At 43.1% G+C, this 19,192-nt stretch overlaps 1 protein-coding gene across 1 annotated transcript; it reads left to right on the top strand.

Moving 5' to 3' along the window:
- Positions 1–7,554: 7,554 nt before the first annotated feature.
- LOC104511314 (methionine-R-sulfoxide reductase B3-like) lies at positions 7,555–12,771 on the top strand (the record flags this gene model as incomplete). Its single annotated transcript, XM_010153878.1, has 2 exons — positions 7,555–7,652; positions 12,607–12,771. Coding segments are annotated over 2 exons (263 nt in total), but the record flags the coding sequence as incomplete, so codon positions are not given.
- Positions 12,772–19,192: the final 6,421 nt, after the last annotated feature.

The following is a 19,192-nucleotide window of genomic DNA, read 5'->3' as shown; positions in this document are numbered from 1 at the left end:
TTTTAGTATGTAACTGTGTTCAGGCTGTTCTTCACCAACTTTGTTTCCCAGACATGCATAACAGTACTACAGGAAAATATTTCGACAGACAAATTGTGGATGTTCATTACTTGAAACACCCCATGACAAATTTTTCAAATATGTACTTCATCTGTGACTGCTGTTCATTTCAGTGCCAGATGCTGATTATTCCAAGGTTGCATTTGCTGTTGTTTTGGTTTTTTGTTTTGTTTTGTGTTTTGGGGTTGTTTTTTTTTTAACTTTCTCTGTGAACACACTGCATTAGGATTCCAGTTTTGTCAAATCACTTCCATGGTAAGGCCTGCCAGCTCTGCTATCCTTGTTTACTCGTCCTATTTGAAAGCTCCAGTCATTTTAGTGAATTGCACAGATAACTCACAGGTATACCGATTGCAAGATATTTTGCTGTGTATACATTTGGTTTACCAATACTGCTTTTGGAAGGAAAACAAAGATTCAAAGTGGAATGCTTTGGACTGAGGTTACTAGGTCAACAGTAAATTTTAAAAACTATTTGAGACGTTTCTTGATGGCACTTAAAAATTATAGCTCAAGGTTACACTGCTTCACATGATTCTGTTTGGTTCCTTTGATACTGAAGATCTACAACTGACTTATGTGTAAGATATATTTTTAAAAACATTAGCTGTGATTTAAAGTAACAAGAGACACTTTTCAGATGAGGGGAGAAACCCATCCGTTGGGAGGAAGTGAGTTAGGTTCAGTAGTTTTGTTGAACCTGAACCAAGAACGAAACCATTAGTAACTCAATCTTTGTAAGAAGACTTGAGGAAGATCCCAGCTTCTGCCTACCTGTTGATTTTAGCAGCAGCCCAGGTGTCGGAGATGTCAGGAGGGTTTCAGAGGAAGCCTCTAAGACAGCTGGCTTGTATTTAGCCGTATTTTAGAGCACAGTGGACGGACTGAGGAGGCAGCTAGGGCGATACCAGAGTTGTGATACAGCTGTTAATTGCTAAAGAGAGCAGGCCCCATGCTTTCATTGCTCAAGAGATATTGGGGCACTCTTGTTCCGAAAAATTCAAATGTCAAATGAAATTGTAGATGCAAAGTTTCAGATCTCCCTCAACAACAATTTTAAACAAATATGACCTCCTCCCACTAACAAAGAAATAAATCTGGATTGCATATGCTGTTTCATAGTAAGTTGTTCTGATGCTCAGAGTGCCATAGTGGAAGAAAACAAATACCACTTTTATTTATGGCTTTCACTTTTTTATTTCCCACGTGAGAAACATAAAGAATAAAACAGATGACGATTGTCTCAAAGAAGCTTCTATTAGAAGTTCAGTTGGTTTGTAACATTCCCTTCCCACACTGTTCTGTCAAGGCAGTATTTGCCTGCTGCGGTAGCCCAGGTTTGCTGTTGGAGACAGGTAGCATGTTAGAGATAAGCTCTCTCTTTACTCTTCCTTCCAAAATTAAGCTTCTTTTTGCCTTTGTCTTCCCGCCCCCAACCTAGCTACCACTCCGACCCTCTGCAGGTTCTGCTGAAAGCCAGTACCATGTCGTCCCTCTTGTATCTGCACGGTGCTGGAAAGGACTGACTGTTTTCTTTCCAGTGAAATACATATCTGATGTGAAGTTGTTTGCTGGTGAACAAGAATGTTTCTGTGCCTGATTCTGTTTCAAGCTACATTTCAGTAAATTAAATGAACCCCCACTGAAAGTAGTGTTACCTGATGATAACATATTTGAAAGTAAGAATATTTATTGTGCATTCATCATATTGGAGATATTATGAAAAATAACCCAGGATGTTAGACAAAAAAAGCCCTATATCTGCACAGACATTCTGCATAATAGCAATATGTCACTTTGTAGTTCTACATTAAACTTGTATGTGAGAAGTTACAGCTGTGGATGCCTGTGTCGTTCGGGCTCTGTTTCAATAAACCTGTGAGAAAGAAAAAAGTGAAGGCCCTTCAGCTTTACAGCAGTTTCAAAGCAGAAGCTTTATTACCTTTTTTTAATCCTACACGCTTTATGTTTTTACACAGACATAGCTTCTCAGTGAAGATAAATGATGAGACTCTACCTTAAAAAGCCTTTGGGTTTTCATTAATCCACATTAGGTTAAAAGGGAATCAGAATTCTAAAAATACAGCACATCAGAGAAACAAGGTATTTTTCAGGTCAAGGTCCTCTTTTCCATCTGGTGCCATTTGGTAGTTCTAACATCTTCCATCTCCCCCTACTTCTCCATCTGTAAATAACTCACAGAAGTAAATGCTTGGAATAATTACAGCAAAGAATGATAAAATGCAGGTTGAACTTAATCTCTTTGGGATCTAAAATGAAAAACATAACCTCAGACATCACAGTTATTGAAAACCTGTGGAGGTCTCTAGTCGGCAGGTGTATGGAATGGGAATAATGTCAGAGCATTCGAAGCTTTGGGATTGCAGTTGTGCTGTTCAAAAAAATGTCAAAAGAAATATTAGTTCAGGATAGGGGAAAAAATAGCCTAGCAGGGCTGATTTTCAAAAGTAGCCTGCCGTTTTGCTTCTGCAAATAATTATAGACTCATATTTTAACGGTTAGATGTCTAAGTGCTTGCATCCATTTATTAGGATGTTGGAGACCTAACTACAACAAAATGTGCGCAAATTTGCAAAACTGGAAGGAGGTTTGAGATGCTTCTAAAATTGATCAATCAACAGCTGGACTGCTTCCCAAAAGTTTACGGGAATAAAATGTTTCTCTTTTTTTGCATGAGGTCAGCATTGCCGCAAGAAAAAGAGTCCTGGAGTAGCCCATGCGATAAGGTGCTTCACAACTTCTGGGTGAACGTGACAGAAACAATCTACTCCTGCTGGGGTTTCCTGTCTCTCCCAGCAAGGCGCACGGGGGAGGGACTGCAGGCACACTGTGTGCTGTCGCTGCCTTACTCCAGCACTACAGCTACTTGGGTATCTCAGTTTAAGAAGGAGACAAACAGTTGTTTGCCAGCTGTCAGGGACTGCTGTGCGCTGGCTGCCTGTGTTGTGATACCCGCCTTGTGCCAGCTGCCTGTATAGGCGCCCGCTTTAGGCATCTCGTTAGTGATACAGATTCTATCAGATCAGATACCCAGCATAGGAGGGCTGAAAGTGAGGAAGACAATGCCTCTTTTGAACGATTTGAAACTCTGTGCTCAGGGCTGCAAAAGCAGCACCCAGCACAGGTTACCAAAACCAACATTTCTCTTCCTCCCTATTGGTCACTGTTGCTGCCTGGGGCAGTGCCAGGCCATCTCTGCTCTGCAGAAAGCATTCTTTGACGAAGAGGTGTGAACCACTGTCTCCTCTTTGCCAGAATAGGGACCATTATGAAAAATAAAAGATTCGGTATTGGTGAGCGGGTGTGGGGTGAATTTCAGAAATGCTGTGTAGCTTTTACAAAATATTTGGGGGATGTCCCAGAATGAGGAAGAATGGGACATGACTCAGTGTGTGTGACACCCAGCAGCATAAGATCCTTTCTGTTACTCATGCAGGATGGAGCGGAAAAGATCTGTCAGTAATGTTCAGTTTACACAGGGTTTTCTCTTAAGTACTTGACAGAAGAAAGTTTCATTGCTTTATTTAGTGTATTTTAGATCCAAAAAAGGATACTTGCTATATATCTGAGAAACTATTCATCTCTGTGGCTGGCCTATTAACATACCAGAAAGTGGCCCTTAGGACATAGCGGCCTGATTCCCATGTAAAGGGTCATCAGAGTGAGCGCAAACACAACAGACTCTTATTTTAAAGCCCTTTTATATTGCCAGTGTTATGCAGAGTGATTGTCAAAATAAGAATGAGCCCGTTTTAAACGTCTGTAACATGATAAAAATTGCTGACCGTTACTGTGTCATGCTCCCCCTCAAACTAAACTTTACGTTCAAGGATAAATGTATTCACAAATCTTTGCTGCCGTTCAGGCACACACAAAAAAAATTGCCAATGTCATTTGAAGTTGTTCACTCAGCTGGGAGACTCCCCCCACCCCCATCTTGTCTCCTGCAATTACCCTTTGCCCCTTTCCTCCAGAAGCTATTTCTTCCTGGCTGTTCTGTTTTACCATCCATCAAAAGACAGCAGCCCGGCTCCTGCTGCCCATCAGACGTCATGAGCTGGGCCTGACAGAAAGCCATCACCCTGGGGAGCGTCGAGTTTGCAGAGGGTCTCCTCCAGTGCTCCGTCTCTGCAGCGCTAAGGGTTACTGTTTCTCAGCTCAGCAGAAGAGATCCAAAATGGTCTTCTTCCCCCCCATTCCTGCAAAAGCACGCCCTTTCCAAGTAGCCAGGTAATCTTCAAAGGCAGGCGCAAGCCTTAGTGCACAGCTAGCGGCGCTCTGAAACGTAGAGCGGGTCAGCCCTTTTGCAGCCCTACAGCAGGCCAGAGGCAGGCGCTCAGGAGGACCGGAGTGGAGGAGCAGTGGAACAGCAGGCGAAGTAGCCCAGGGCTTGCAAAGTGGAGGCCACTGGTGGGTTATTCATCACTTAGAAAGACAGAAGGATCGTATGAAGAGTCCACAGGGGTCTGGTTGGCTTTCTGTGTCACTGGGAGTTGCCTGATGTGCAGGGAAGCAGACTGCTTCTACAGCTTGTTCCTGGCAGCTTTTGAAGGAGAGAAAATGGCCAGAGAAGGCTTAGCAAAGTATCAAATGGGTTTTCCACTTCAGCTCAGGAGAGAGGAAATGAGACAGCAGAGGGGGATTGATTTTCCTGGTGAGTTTGTCTCATCAGCTCAATAAGCAGTTCGCTTGTCTTCCTCTCAAGGTCAGCAGAGTGACAGTGTGTCTCACTGTGCCCTTCAGGACCTTTTCTGCTGCAATGTTTGCTCAGTTTTCAGTCAACCCTCATGGAGTTACTGGTTCGTCACAGTAATGCTGGTCCCTGGCCTGCTGTGTCACTCAAGAAGAGATGGCTTGACTGAGAGTTAGAAGTCCACACTGTGGGGGCACAGTCTGTCCCTGTCTTGGGGACCATCTGTAGCAGTGGTGGAGCCTTTGGAACATGTGTCATGTGTAGCATGAACTGACAGCCTAAAATGAAGTCACTCCAGTTGGGTACAAAGGCTACTTTAGGAGCAGCTTGCCTATTTATATAGGTTTCAGATGACTTCATTTTTTAGAAGTGCATGGAGTGCATCCAAAGCAAATAATTTTTCTGTGGTGAATGGGAAGACCAAAAGGAAAAGTCTGGAGAAAGGAGGAGGGATGGTCTTTCTTTAATGTCAAAGCTGACATAAACACGTCTCCTCCAAACCCTTCTCACAAGATAATTTTCTCAGCAAGACACAGATTGCTTCAATCTCTGCATAGCAGCCTTTGAAGCTTCCCCTTTATTGCTGTTACCGAGGAGGCAGGCTTGTATTCGAGAATTTCTGCAGCACTGAAGTGTTCCTCCTCCAAAGGCTCTCACATGATCAGACAGTTGGTTGCTCCAAACAGGTCCCTCTTTGGAACTTCTTTGCCATCACACGAGGACAAATGATATGTCTGTTTTGAAAAATTATTGAATTAAAAAAAAAAACTAAGGCCTTATTAAAATATTCTGACTAGCTTTATGTAAGGCCTCAATTTTTGTTAGACAGGAGGCCCAGCTAAGAAGATGATGAATGGTGTTGGAAAGGAGCCACCAATTAGGCAACATCAATTTTTCTGGCAACAGGATAACCCCTTTTGCAAAACTTGTCATATGTTTATTCCTTTTCTGTTTGTGAAGGTGTTTGTTTGGCAGGGATATTTTGCATGAGGGGAAGAATTTATAAATCGTTTTTTTACGGTTGTCATTGCTGCGCTCTTTGGAGTTCCAGTCTTGTGGGATATTTTTCCTGTTCTGAGTTCTTGCTTCTCAGTCTGTCTGCTGTCTGTAACTCTTCCATTTGCAATACTTTGGGGGAAAAATATGACTCAACTTATTTCTGCAGTGAGTTCTGAGGTGGAAACACTTGTGATGGTAGTAGGCACCTTGGGAGCGTAGGACTTGGGGCTTGAAAAGCCTTCAGGTGGCAGGCTTAGGAATGCTACTATATGAGTGTTTCCAAAAGGAAGAGAAATGCGTTTCTGAACATTTCTTTCTTAAAAATTTATGCCTGTTATGCTTGCATCCTAATACGTGTTTTTCCATGTTTAATGGTCTGAGAAGACATACAGGGTTTTTTTTCCAGTTTACACACTTCCTTTACCCATATGCAGAAAACTTGATAGCTTCTACACCTCCTTTTACTGCATAGGAAATTTTATTCACTTTACTTATGGAAAGCTGTATACATCCTTTATTCATCTGCATGCAGTGATTCACAGCTGCTTCTGTGTTTCTTAGTAGCTTATTGCAAGTCATTTTATGAAATCATCAGTACTAAATGCGTAACAGATATTAGAAGAGAAAACAAGGACGTTCTGCATACATGGGCAAATATGTAATACACAGAGAGCAAGAGCTGCCTGTGCATGTCATGTTTGGCAAGAGACTGAATGAGAAGGACAGTGGGATTTCAGATGGGTACTGGTGGATGTTGACATGACCTTAAAGCCTATCAGGTTCTAATGTGGGAACCCAGCTTCAGGAAATGGAGCATATGATGACGGGTTTTTGAAGGGTGGCTGAAAAGTTACAGCTGTGTAATGGGTATCTACTGGGACACCGAATAGACCTGTGTTGGTTTTAACCTGTGTTGTGGAGGTGGCGGACTTGGCATGGAGTAGTTAAAGAGTGGAAAGTCATTATTTAGATGATAAGTGGCCAATACTGGTAGGTCAGGTATACACCCCATCATCATCTGGTGGCAGGTCATGCTGCTCAGTGCTCAGCTAGCAGCTGTGTTGGATGTACATGTTAATGAGCGCAAGTGTTTCGTCCCGGATGCAGGCCACGTGCAGACCATCTACTAGTGTTTAATCTAGCTATAGTTACAACTCCACCTGTCCATGGCTGATCTGAAGCCCTCATCACTGTTTCGAAGTTAGACACAATAGTAGTCATCCCATTGCCTCTGATTAGACCCACGCGTGATAGGTCAGCATCTGAGCATCTCCTTTTGGGTGTGACCATGCCTTGGTGAAGACAAAGGTTAAGGCAGGTTTTGGGGCCTAACTGCAACTTACCGAGTCTTTTTTTGAAGTACCTTTACAGTGCAAAAGCAAAGCCACTTGTGTTCCATAAAGTCTTGCTGTTTGTCTTCAGGGTGGAACTTGTGGTTTTTAAGCCGATAGTGAGGCGGAATCTGGCTTACCTGAGCAACCACCTTTGTGTGAGCTAAACTGCTACCACTGCTTGCGGTGGAGTGCAGGGATCTCTCTTGAGATGGAGGATGGGCAGCTGATGGCAGCTTCGTCCTTGCCTGAAAACAACTGTGTATTTAGGGGGGAAATTTTCCAAAGTACCTAAGTGATTTAGGATCCAAAATCTCCATTTCAGTTATTTCCAGGATCTGGAGGAAAAAAAAAAAAAATATTTTCAAAGTGTGATTCTGTCTTGCTTTTTACAATGCCATCTACCACAAGACGCCCTCTTTACTTACTTATCTTGTTCCTCTTTTCCAGGTTGGCCTTCCTTCTATGATGTGATCAGTCCTGATGCAATTACTTTCAATGATGATTTCTCCTATGGGATGCATCGGATTGAAATATCCTGCAGTCAGGTTAGTTTATAGCACACACAGACCATTCTGATGGCAAAGGCTGCAAAAATCATTACAGTGTGCTGTACTTTCCCTAAGATTTGCAAACCTTTCAGTTTCATTAAACAGTAATCATTGTGAGAGAGCACAATGGGTCGTAGGTATAACAGCTGGGTGGAACGAGCTGAAGGCACAAAGGGCTCGTTGGAATGCACATTGTTGTCTCGTGTGAGATTTAACAGAGCAGATGTAAATGGTTGGACTCGGTGCTGAGTCTACAAAAATTGTCTTCCTGAAGAGGGTTGCTTCAAAGGAGCTGCTGAGCCTGAGCCTGGCCAACTGACTCCACACGTGAGCAGTTGAGAGGGAAGTCAGAAGCAGTGGAGCAACTGTCTGTGTGCTGATTCCATCACTGTGCATTACTGTGCAGCCGTGCTAACTCATTCCCAACACTCATTCCCAGCGCAGTCCTAATGGCTGCCTCAAACAATCCCATCTGCCGTAATAATGAAGTCAGTAGTCATTCAAAACATGCCCAAATTTTCCGTTATCTGTCTTGTTCTGCTTCCACTCATCCTTTGTGCTGCCCTCCTCTATGTGAAGGGAATGGCATAATGATTACCTAGCAAAGGGAAGAGCTGCTGCATTGGTGTTCGGCAGCCATACCCAGCAGCTTGCAGTCCCTAGCTCCACATGCTCAAACTCCTCCTGAGAGAAGCAGCAGCTTCATTTGGGCAGTGATAATTTGCTGTTCTCTTTTCAGACAGTATTGGTGGAGGGATAACTGATTTCATGCTTGACCATATACATCCTTACTAGTCCCTCGGTCCTCATATGTAAATGCTCAGAGTGAGTTAAGAAGCTTCTCAGAAAGAGGCCAGATTGTCTTTATGGAGAATCCATTAACTTCAGTCTGGATAGAGGGTTTGGCCCAACATGTTAATGGCCAAATCAGTGCGTCTGATAGTATGTCATCTGTACTATGTAATTCTGTCGTTTTTACATTGATTATATGCTTTAGAAGATCCATTTTACACTTTTTGGGAACATCCATTTCCCTAAATTCCCTCGCGAGGTAGCAGTGGGACTGCAGACTGGGAATTTCGTGCTTTACCAGTGATTACTGGAATAATCAAAAATGCAACCCACTCTCTTCAGCTCTGTTCAGTAGGCCTGAATAGTGCTAAAATCAGTGTTCTGCCAACCTGCTGAGCCTGTATCTGCTGACACCCTTCAAGAGATGGCCAGAGCTCCTGGTTTCACCTGAGAGACGCCCAAGGCAGCCTGTGGTCAGGCCAAGGAATCTGGGAATGTCGTTTACCTGTTGCCAAACAAAATAAGAGTTAGCAGACCCAAGACCAGCAGTATTAGCAGCAGTCACACGCAGACACCATAAAATTAAAGCAAAACCAAAAACTGAATTTAAAGCATTAAGGAAAAAATACGACCAAGGTTGCTATATAATCCAATGGCAACTTCCTAGCAGCTACTCCCAACTTCCTGGGGCAGTAACCCCACAGATGATCAAGTCACACAGGGAAATAGCTTGAGGAGTGGTGAGCATCTTTGCAGCCACCGCTCAGCACAGTTAATACTGCCGCATTGTGTATCCATAACAAACCCATTTCCTCCCCTCCTCGGAGCCCTAGGAATGTGAATCACACATGCAGCTGCAGAAAAACGCAGTTTTACTGCAGCCTGGAAAGCAGTGGGATTGGTATGGCGGGCCTTGGTAGAACTGGAGGGAAATACCCTCTCCCACACCCAAAACCTTATTAATCTTTTGCAGATGAAAAAGTAATTGATTTTTCTTTAAAAGTCCTTCCACCTGCCTGAGAGAATGAAAACCCTCTCTTTCAATGTTCTCCATTATAGCAAGCAAACAGTGGGGGAAAATTGCTGTAATATTAATCAGACATCCATGAGATTATCCTAGAAATAACTTTCACAGTTCTTTGGAAACACGTCACCCTGGATGTATTTAAAAGGTCACTTATCAGTGACAGAAGTTAATTACAGATACATTTGGGGAATACTGTAAAACTGGTTCCATTTCTGTTCTTCTCTCTTCCCTGCTCAAGAGTCCCTTCCCCTGAGGTCTCCCCAGCTGCTATTTGTACCTGTACAAATCAATAAAATTCTATGGTCGCAGAAGTACTTTTCGCACATCGATAGCTCGGGCTTGGCTACAGCAGCTGACTGCAAGCTGCTTTCCGTGCCTCCCAGCAGCATATTAGAACCAGGAGGCTTGGGAGATCCAAGCATACTGACAGTTAGCCGTGACCCCCCCTTTCCTGCTCCCAAACACGTACTTCAAATGCTTTAATCTAACTGTTTCACCGTCCCAGTGCATTCTGCCCAGTATATTTATGTGCAAGGCCGCGACAGATGATCGTTTCTTTTCAGGAGGCTTTGCAGACATGTATGTATGTCCTAGAAAAATGGTCAGCGCCTGTTATGTGTGGGGAGGACAGTAAAATCAGTTCATCCTTTGCACTCTCAGCTGAGGGCCAGGTTTCTTACACTGTGATACAAAGGATTGAATTACATTTCTTTCCAGGGCAGATGAGTTATAGAGTCCTCTACAGAGAGAATCGCCACATAAATTTTTGGTGAGGGGTAATCTCAAAAGGTAACAAATTTTGCAGTAATCCAGTCCTGGTGTGATTCTGCCATCACAAGAAGGTGTAATGAGACTGTCTTGGACTCTCATACAGCTTCTCAGGTTTTGTGAGGAAAAGCTTTTTGATAGATGGTCTTTGTAGTCTCTGTGTGAGTATATTACTCCTGCAGACCATTTCTCTCTATGGTTTCTCTTGTTCTGTTTCTGTCCAGTGGAGAGTGATTTATCTTTGGTTAAATGTTGATCCAGAAAAGATCTATTTAACACTTTTAGCCAGGAGGTTTTGAAGCCTTCTTAGTTGAGATAAGATGATTTAATTAGAATGCTGAACATTTAGAAAAATACTCTCTCTGGGACACAAGGTTTTTTAGATGTTTTTTTCCCTAAGATATGGAAAACCTTTATTATCAGGTGATTATAATCAGGTCTGTCATTGTGAGAGACCCCACTCTGAGAAACAGCTCAGGTTTTCTGCCCAAACTGCCTAAAAAAGGCCTTCACTACAAAGGAAAATGAAAGAAAATGAGCAGTGGAGAATGGAGGCAAGGGCGGCAAGACATCAGCCTTTCAGGAACAAGACTTGAAGCTTTGTCTTCTCTAGTTCTCATGAAACTTTCCTTTGCCTTCTCCCTATTTGCCATGTTTTGTCTTCCTTCCTCACACAGCCGAGCAGCTGCTGCTTAACCCAAAGTCATCCATGCCTTTTCCCATTGCCTCTGGGAGCTCGTCCTGCTGACCACAGGCTAGAAGTGCCCTCGTTTGTTACAGGTCCTTGCTGGACTGCTGTGGCTGTTTCAGGGACACTTCTGCAGGAGCAGGGAGCCTGGGATGTGGCTGCGCGGGTGGGACCGACGTGTGGGAGCACTGAGGCTTCACATGCCTACCTGCCCTGCTCCCGGAGTCACGGAGGATTATTGTTTCAGCTGTCTTTAAAGGAGAAGAGTTTCTGTGCCTCCTAGCTGTGTAAAGCAGACTTTACCTGCTTCTACAGACACCTCTTCTACTGCTTTGGTGAATTAAACGCCCTAACAGCAGGTGAATATCAGCAACACATTAATTGCAGGGTAGAGCTTTGCCATCACTAACTAATTTACCCTTTGGTATAATCAGTATTGCCTCTATGTATTTGGTATACTGTGAATTAATTAAAAATTAAGAATAATTTGCAGTCTTTAATTTTTGCTGTCTGACTGTGAGCCCACAAGCAGCTCTGTGATCTCAGTTACATCATTCTGTCTCTCACTGAGATCAGCTATTGACTTGAAAGGCCGAGGCTCTTCGGTAAAGCAGCATGACTTTCCTGTTCAAGATAAATATTTCTCCAGTGCAAGGTGTTATTTTTTTATTTGTCATGGCAAGCTGTAAAAATGAACTTGCGGAATTCAAGTGACTAATTACAAGAAGTTCTTGCTATCCAGATAAGTTGTCAGCCATAATGTACAGTCACAGTAATTCTAATTTTTGAATAAGGATCTACTGGATCAGCTTCTTCAAAATATTGTACTCTTTTGTAAGGCAAGGGGCTGTTACCTTTCTTAGAGACAGGAGCAGTAGTGTTTGCCCTGAATACCACTGTGAGTATCTGAGGCTGATTCGTACAGAACAGACCATCTGTAGTTTCATATTCCTTACAAAAGGCAAATTCAGCATCATTCCTGTTTCTAATTACTCCCAGCTAATGATTATTCATCCAAAAATATGTCACATATCTTCACTACAGGTCTTTTTCAGTCACCTGTCCCTACCTCCTGTATACTACAGAAAGCAGTATGGGATAAGGAGTGGATGATTCCATCCTCTCCTGGGCTGAGGAGCAGAGATGCCAGGCTGTGGAAAATACAAAAACATGAGTATGAGGGCATTCTTGCTTTAAGTCCTTGACAGGATCACAAGAGGGTTTAGCGTTTTCTTACTGAGGGGCATAGCAGACAGCTGCAGGTTGAGGAGGGCCCAGAGCTCAGACCGCCCCTTACTTAACACAGCTATCCTTACAGCAGTAAGTGAAACGTGGGCAGTGCTGCCCTGACCACCCCCTTTTCAACTGAGGTCCTGCCATGAAATCATTACAGAGACAGGCAGCTTCTCAGAAATCGTGGCTCACCCAAACATACACAGGGGCACGACGGAAAACACACAGGAAATTTGGGCTTGAAGTCTTAGGCGCCTCTGGTATCTCTGATCATCTTCCTGGATCGCTCTTGCAGATAAATGTAGGTTGTAAATCCCACTTGAAAGGGTGATGTAGGCACCAGTGTGCTTCCCTGGAAGCGGCTGCTAATCATTGCTTAACACCACGGTGATGCCATCAGGCTGCACAGAGGCACAGTGATACTCTATTGTATTTTGTTTCAGTGTGGTGCTCACCTGGGGCATATTTTTGACGATGGACCTCGCCCAACTGGCAAACGGTACTGCACAAACTCTGCTTCGTTATCTTTCAAGCCAGCAGACAAGAACAACGCTGGAGAAGACAGCGGTAGCATTAGTCCTGCCCAAACAGGCAAAGCTGAGCTGTAGGATGAAGCAAAGCCTGTGGAACACTGCGCTGATCCCACACAGCTTACAAGGAATGTTTTCTAAGTTGCCTGATCTCTTATATCCTAAGAATATTTAAATGTATGAAAGCATTTTGCACCATCCTTCTTCTTCCTCACCTTTTTGAAACTGAGGCCTTGCCTGCTGGTGAATTTATGATATTGAAAAATGGATTGAAAAATGTGTTGACTGACTCCACAGGTTTTCTTTTCCTTTCTTTTCTTTGAGATTGCTTTGGGGAATCCTTAAATTGAGAGATTTTGGCATCGTAAGTTACTGGTTTCTTCTTAGTGCTATCTTACTCTAGGTTTGAGCACTATTCCTTTTTGTGTGGGACATGGGACTTGTGTTTATCTCCAGTCCGTAGGAAACTTCTGGGCATAAGAAAATCCCGAATTCCTAGCACCTCTCTGCTTTGTTCTGACTTGCGAGGCATGCAGCCTTTGGTCATGTATTCAGCCATCTCCCAGCATCAGCCGCACCCTGCAAAAACTTGTACTTACGGCTGTACAGCTGAGAGAGATGGATGACATGTAAAGCCCATCGTTGGGCTGATCTACTGCCAAAATTTCAAGGGTGTAAACATTGTCTCAGCATCTGTTTTTCTCTTTTGTTTGGTATTTAAATCAAGGTTTTAACTAGTAAGGCTCACTTTTACGGGCTACTAATGAGGCTTTGTCTTTTTGTGAGGCCTGGTCAGCAACTGTAACCCAAATCTGAATTAAAGTTGAAATCTGCAGGGGGTAATTATATGGACAAGTGCAGAGATAAACTTGAGAAGTGAAGTAGATGAGGGATGACACTAGGCTCTTTATCTTGTCAGTTGCTACAAGGATTCAGAACCGTGACAGTTTCTGCTAAAAGGGAGTTTAGGAATGAATGCGGCAGAAAGAGGGAGACCCTCCTGAAGTATCCAATTTTAAAGATTAGCTGGTCTGGATGGATACTGCCTCAAAGGCCACAACCTTTAATTTGTGCAATTGCAGTGTTGGACATGAGTGAGGGGGTTGGTTTAAGAAATGGATTTGAAAAAAGCCTGTCAGAGCACCAGAATTTTTCACGTAGCAAAATCGGCTGTCCCATAAGATGTTTTTCACAGCTGCTTTTAGATTTTGTTCAGTAAGTTTGCCTAGAATTGTGCATAATACCATTCTTTAATCTATGCTATACAGTATTTGCTAACACCACTTTGCCTTTAAGCATTGAGAGACTTAATGAATACAGTATTTACTTTTATTAGCAAACTTTGTGACTAACCTATTGGAATATTATTTTATTTCTAGTAGGAGCAAAGCAACCACTGATTTTTATGGAAGCAAGATTGAGGTTTTTATGTCAGTGATAACAAACGTATTATCTAAAGTACAAACATACTTCAGTTAAAATATAGCTGCTGTAAAAGCATAGGGAATGGTCAGAATTTACTTTTTTTAGCAATATAAGACAGACCTGAAAAAAGCGTGCAATACCTTAACATCAAATAAATGCAAATAAGAATGATATTTAGAGCTAAAACACTCAGGCTGTGCTGTAGTGAGCACTTAACCCACATGAGCATTCCCCCAGATGCATGGAATTGCTCATCGGCTGCAGGAAAGGTAGTGCAGACTGATCTCTGGTGTTTCAAGGCAGTCGATTTTCTCCTGGTCCTGTTGGTTTTTAGCAATTTCTTCTAGAAGGGCTGCTTTTATCCCTTGCTTTTATTTAAAGGAAAGTAGGTTTTGTCTACCACATTTTCTGACATAAACATAAAAAAAAAATCAGCATCTATAAAAATGTGGTACATAAATATGGTTTAATTCCAGATTGCTGTTGGATTTAAGTGTTATCAAATTTCAGTATATTCCTGCCTTATGTTAAAGAAATATATTACTTAAACTTCAGTACGCAGTAATGTATGCTGTCCTACAGGAGATTTATTTTTGCAGGATGTGGAGTGCAATGAAATGAGTCAATATGGTGAGGTGTATGTGATCTCTGGGAGTTAGACCATTTAACATAGGAAATGCATTGTTCTCTCTTGTGCGCAAACTATACCACAGCACAGTCCAAGGTAAGACAGACTTCCTTTTATTGCTCTTAGAAGATGCTAGTAAGGGCTGGTACTGAACCCTCCAAATATGGTTCAGCCTGGTTATGATCATGACAGAGGAAACTTGGGAGCTGCACACAATGTATAGAATAATAGGAGAATATTTCTGTATGTTTAAATTTTGCACTGTCTAGATGCTTATAAAAACGGAATGCAACTGTGTAGAAATAGCAAACTATATTTTCTAATATCTCTTGTTACTCAGATGTTTAAATAGCATACCTTAAAATATCATGTAAGTCACATGTTATTTATATATGCTATATATATATAAAATTGCACTTGCTTTTATATATATATACGTAGACACACATATATAATCCAAGTATAATTTCAGCCTTCGGTACCTTTTTAATAACTAAAACCTTTCCTTAAGAGAGTTCAATACTTTGAAGAAATCGAGTATACATTTTTCAAATTAAATTTGTTTTCATATATTTGTTGTACACAAATATAAAATAAATTTCTTTATAAATAATTCTGTTCTCCTTCCTTATTTATCTGCTTTTATGGCAGGTTTTTTTCCCCATAGGTGTAGCATGTCTTAGGGAACTGCTTTTACTTCGCTCTCCCTTAACCTACTGTGAATGTTACATAGCCAGCACTTTATCTCCAGTGGGTTTCTGGCAGGGGCACAGCACTGCAAGGTACCAGGGGTCACTGCACCTAATCTGCTTTCCGGAGAATATTGCAGGCACCCAGGCCCAATAGAGAGGGTAAATGTTTAGAGGAAGGCTCAACTTCTACTTAGCAGAAGGTCTGTCTGCTTCCAAAAGCCCCGGAGTGGTATGTGGTGAGTCACAGGTGTGCTGTAGGAGCCCCACTGTGCCCGGTCTCAGTCTGCAGTGGAGGAATTTGGCTGGAAAGTTGGTTTCTGTCAAGGTTTCATCTTCAGGAATGCAGGTTTGGAGTGCCCTATGGGCAGCAGGTTAATGCCACTTGGTGGATCAGCTCTGCAGTGGGTTTTAAAGAATGCTGCGAGGGAGGGGAAGAAGATGCAGGCTGTTTTCAAACCAGCTTCCATGTTTGTGTTTTTGAGAACCAGAGAGTTACATCAAAATGAATTCACTTGCTAATTGTTCCCAAACACTGCAGTGTCCTAGGACAGATGACACAGTGAAGACTTGTTTTGCAAGTTTAGTATAATCCTATAAATTAATCCCTTGTAGCCCTCTGTCTCCCACCCACCCACTCTAGTTCCTTCTCAGAACCGTAATAGTTTGGTGTTTCTGAAATGAGGGACTGGCTGGTACCCACTAAAATAAGACGCTGCTGCAGGCCCCGCAGGGCTTTGCCCTGCACTCCCAGCATAACCTGCCAGTCCGTCAGCACCCAGAGGTGCTGGGCAAAGGCAGATTGACCTCTGGGGGTGCGCGGTCCTCTCGCTGCTGCTGGCCTGGCAGCAGAGACAAGGGACAGCTTGCGCTCCAGTCCAGCTCAGGGCAGGCTGTGTTTTGCATGTACTTGTGCTCAAGACACATGTACACCTCACTCCTTCAAAACCAAGGAGATTTCGAGTAAGAGACACTGTCCCCGCTGCTTCTGCTGTTCCCCTGGGTGCCCTGGCCACAGGGTGGGAGCAGCAGGATCAGCGACATGAGGCCAGTTAATGAACCACTTTGTGAGTCTCTTATCGTTGTAGCTATATGGCTTCCGTATGTTAAAGGCGCCTCAAACATAGGCTTTTTCACAAGCTATATCAGCTCTTATACACTAAAAAAAAAAGTATATGTGTGTGAACTGGTTAAAACTGGGGCCTTAAAAAAACACAGTGGCTATAGCCATGGTGGTAGGCTGACATCTGGATTTATGCAGAAGAGTCATCACTCCAGGAAAGGAGAGGGAGCTTGTTGTGAAGTAATGCTTTGGCCTTTTGTGTGTACTCACAAGTGGATGGTGTCTGAAGACTCTCTCATCTCTCAGGATAGAAGGCAAGGTAAAACTGAAGTGCAGAGCTTGCCTCCAGTACCCTGGCACAAGACAATGATAATAATGACCCACGAGACAGGACCTGCCCGATGTGAGTCCTTACTGCCCTCTCAGCAGCTGGCAAAGAGGAGCAGCTGGAGCTTTCTGTGGCACTAGCTAAGCTCCATTGTGTTTCCTTTTCCTCCTCACCCCCAAAATGACTCAGTTAAGTAACACAACACCGTAAGTCAGCATTTCTGTTGGGGTGACACTGAAGAACCCGTTGTCACAAACATGATGCCTCATGTGGATGTTGGTACTCCATTGATTGTACTGAAAGGTCTCAGTCTTAATCCCCTTAGCCATGTTTTGCAGTCCATTTACCCAGCTGAATTTGGTAAGCCATGAGATTAGGCCTTCTGTATCAGAATATGTGATGTAAAGAGGGTAGTTTTAGATTGGACATCAGGAAGAAATACTTCACAGAGAGGGTGGTGAGGTTGCCCAGAGAGGTTGAGTCCCAGCCCTGGAAGTGTTCAAGGCCAGGCTGGATGAGGCTTTGAGCAACCTGGTCTAGTGCAAGGTGTCCCTGCCCATGGCAGGGGGGTTGGAACTAGATGATCTTTAAGGTCCCTTCCAACCCAAACCATTCTATGATTCTGTGATATTTTTCTTATTGTTCAGTATGTTACAAAATGTCTGTGGTTAATGTCAGCATGGCCAGCAGTCCTTTGCTCCTTCACCCGTGGTCTGGAAGGAGATGTGAAATACATGGTACAGGATACCTTACCAGTCCCAACTCAGAGTTTCAAAATCATGCCCTCCCTCTTCCCATCCTTGAATTTAAGGATGAAAACAAAACAGAATTAAAATGAGTGTGCTCTATACCCACTTGTTTACAGAATAAAGGGCAGCGCATTCAGTGGCACTAGAAGCAACTTCATCAGCTTCCAGATTCAGCTGAATAAGACAAAACATTGTGTAGTTCATTGGCAAACTGAACTAATAGCTCTTGGTTTATTGACTATTAAAATAAGGTCACCTACAGGTCCCTCAATAAACCTGCAAAAATGTTTAATCCTGCGTATTTGAAGAGCCTCATTCTAGTCTGGCCTGTTCCTGCTTTGCTATAAAGAAAAGTCATCCACCAAAGGGCCTGACCATGCTTTTCAGATCAAAGCCATGACAGCAGTCAGCAACTGTATTATTTTTACAGTCACTTTTAAAAAAAACCCCATAACTTCCAACTGCACCCCAATCAGTGAGATCACTGAAATAGCCCAACTCCAAGCAGTGTAGGCATGTGACAGGCATTCTGAAATCCTTATACAGGCCACCGGTGTAATATTAAATGCACAAAGCAAAAAGGTCTTGGTTATGTCCACATGTTTTTGGGATCAGGACCCGCTTGAGCAGCCCAAATGGAGCAGAAATAGTACACTCAGAAACCTTCCCCAGAGATCAGGGACTTGCAGCCAGCCTTCTCAGACCTTGCGCTTAGCCAGCATAGGCCAGCAGAAAAAGAGAAGCCGTTCCAGGAACAAAAAGAGAAAAGGCTTCCCGTGTCAAACTCCTGTTTTATTCACCTCTTGTTAGGCAGCTTGCAAAAACCGAAGACATTGCACTCTGCAGATGTATTAGCCAGCACATTCTCATTTGGTGCTCTTTATAGTTTCAGTACAGATGATACCTGTGGTCCAACTTCTTTTAGCCAGGAAATTTTACTGCCCTAATGCAACAGGTCTGTTTCCATCCCCTCCATTTTCAGTGGCTGCAAGGATTTTCTTCTCTATTGTTTCTCAATAGCTGGCATTCCAGACAATGGTACATTATTTTTTTCTTTTCACTGTAGGCTAAAACCTGTCTAAACTGTGGCTTCACCTTTGCCTTAGACCCTGTACTTGTCACTTCTGGTCTGCCCAGGTGGAAGGAGTATCTGTTCCCCAAAACACAAGCAATCACCTACTGGCAGTATAAGAACCATGGCAAATCGTGTGTGCCCACTTGCTGGGAAAAGCAGCAGTTCTTTGGAAAAGCAAACAAAATATGTCTTTATCATCCTGTTAAAGCGGACAAGTTGATTTTGTGTGTGGGCTAGTTAATTTTCATGTTTTTCCAGGCTGCCCTAAAGCCCTTCTTCTTGCAGTCTGGGTATTGTCTCCTCCAGTTTACAACTTTATTATTGTATGTTTCATACAAACACATCTGGAGAACATCCTCAGGTATAACTGCTGGGCAGTGCAGAAAATATCTGGCGTGATCTGAAACAGGTTTTTCTTCTCATGAAAGTACACCCCTGGGACCAGGAAACTTAGAAGGTCTGTAATGGCGTAGAGATCCTTTCACCACCAGAACACCACATTTGGCCTGGGTCTGTAACAGCCAGCATCCCTGGTGATTTCT

This window comes from Eurypyga helias, unplaced genomic scaffold (genome assembly GCF_000690775.1).
Source record: "Eurypyga helias isolate BGI_N326 unplaced genomic scaffold, ASM69077v1 scaffold3886, whole genome shotgun sequence".
NCBI lineage: Eukaryota > Metazoa > Chordata > Aves > Eurypygiformes > Eurypygidae > Eurypyga > Eurypyga helias.
The sequence above is the reverse complement of the archived record's forward strand: the minus strand, read 5'-3'. Positions and strand labels throughout refer to the sequence as shown.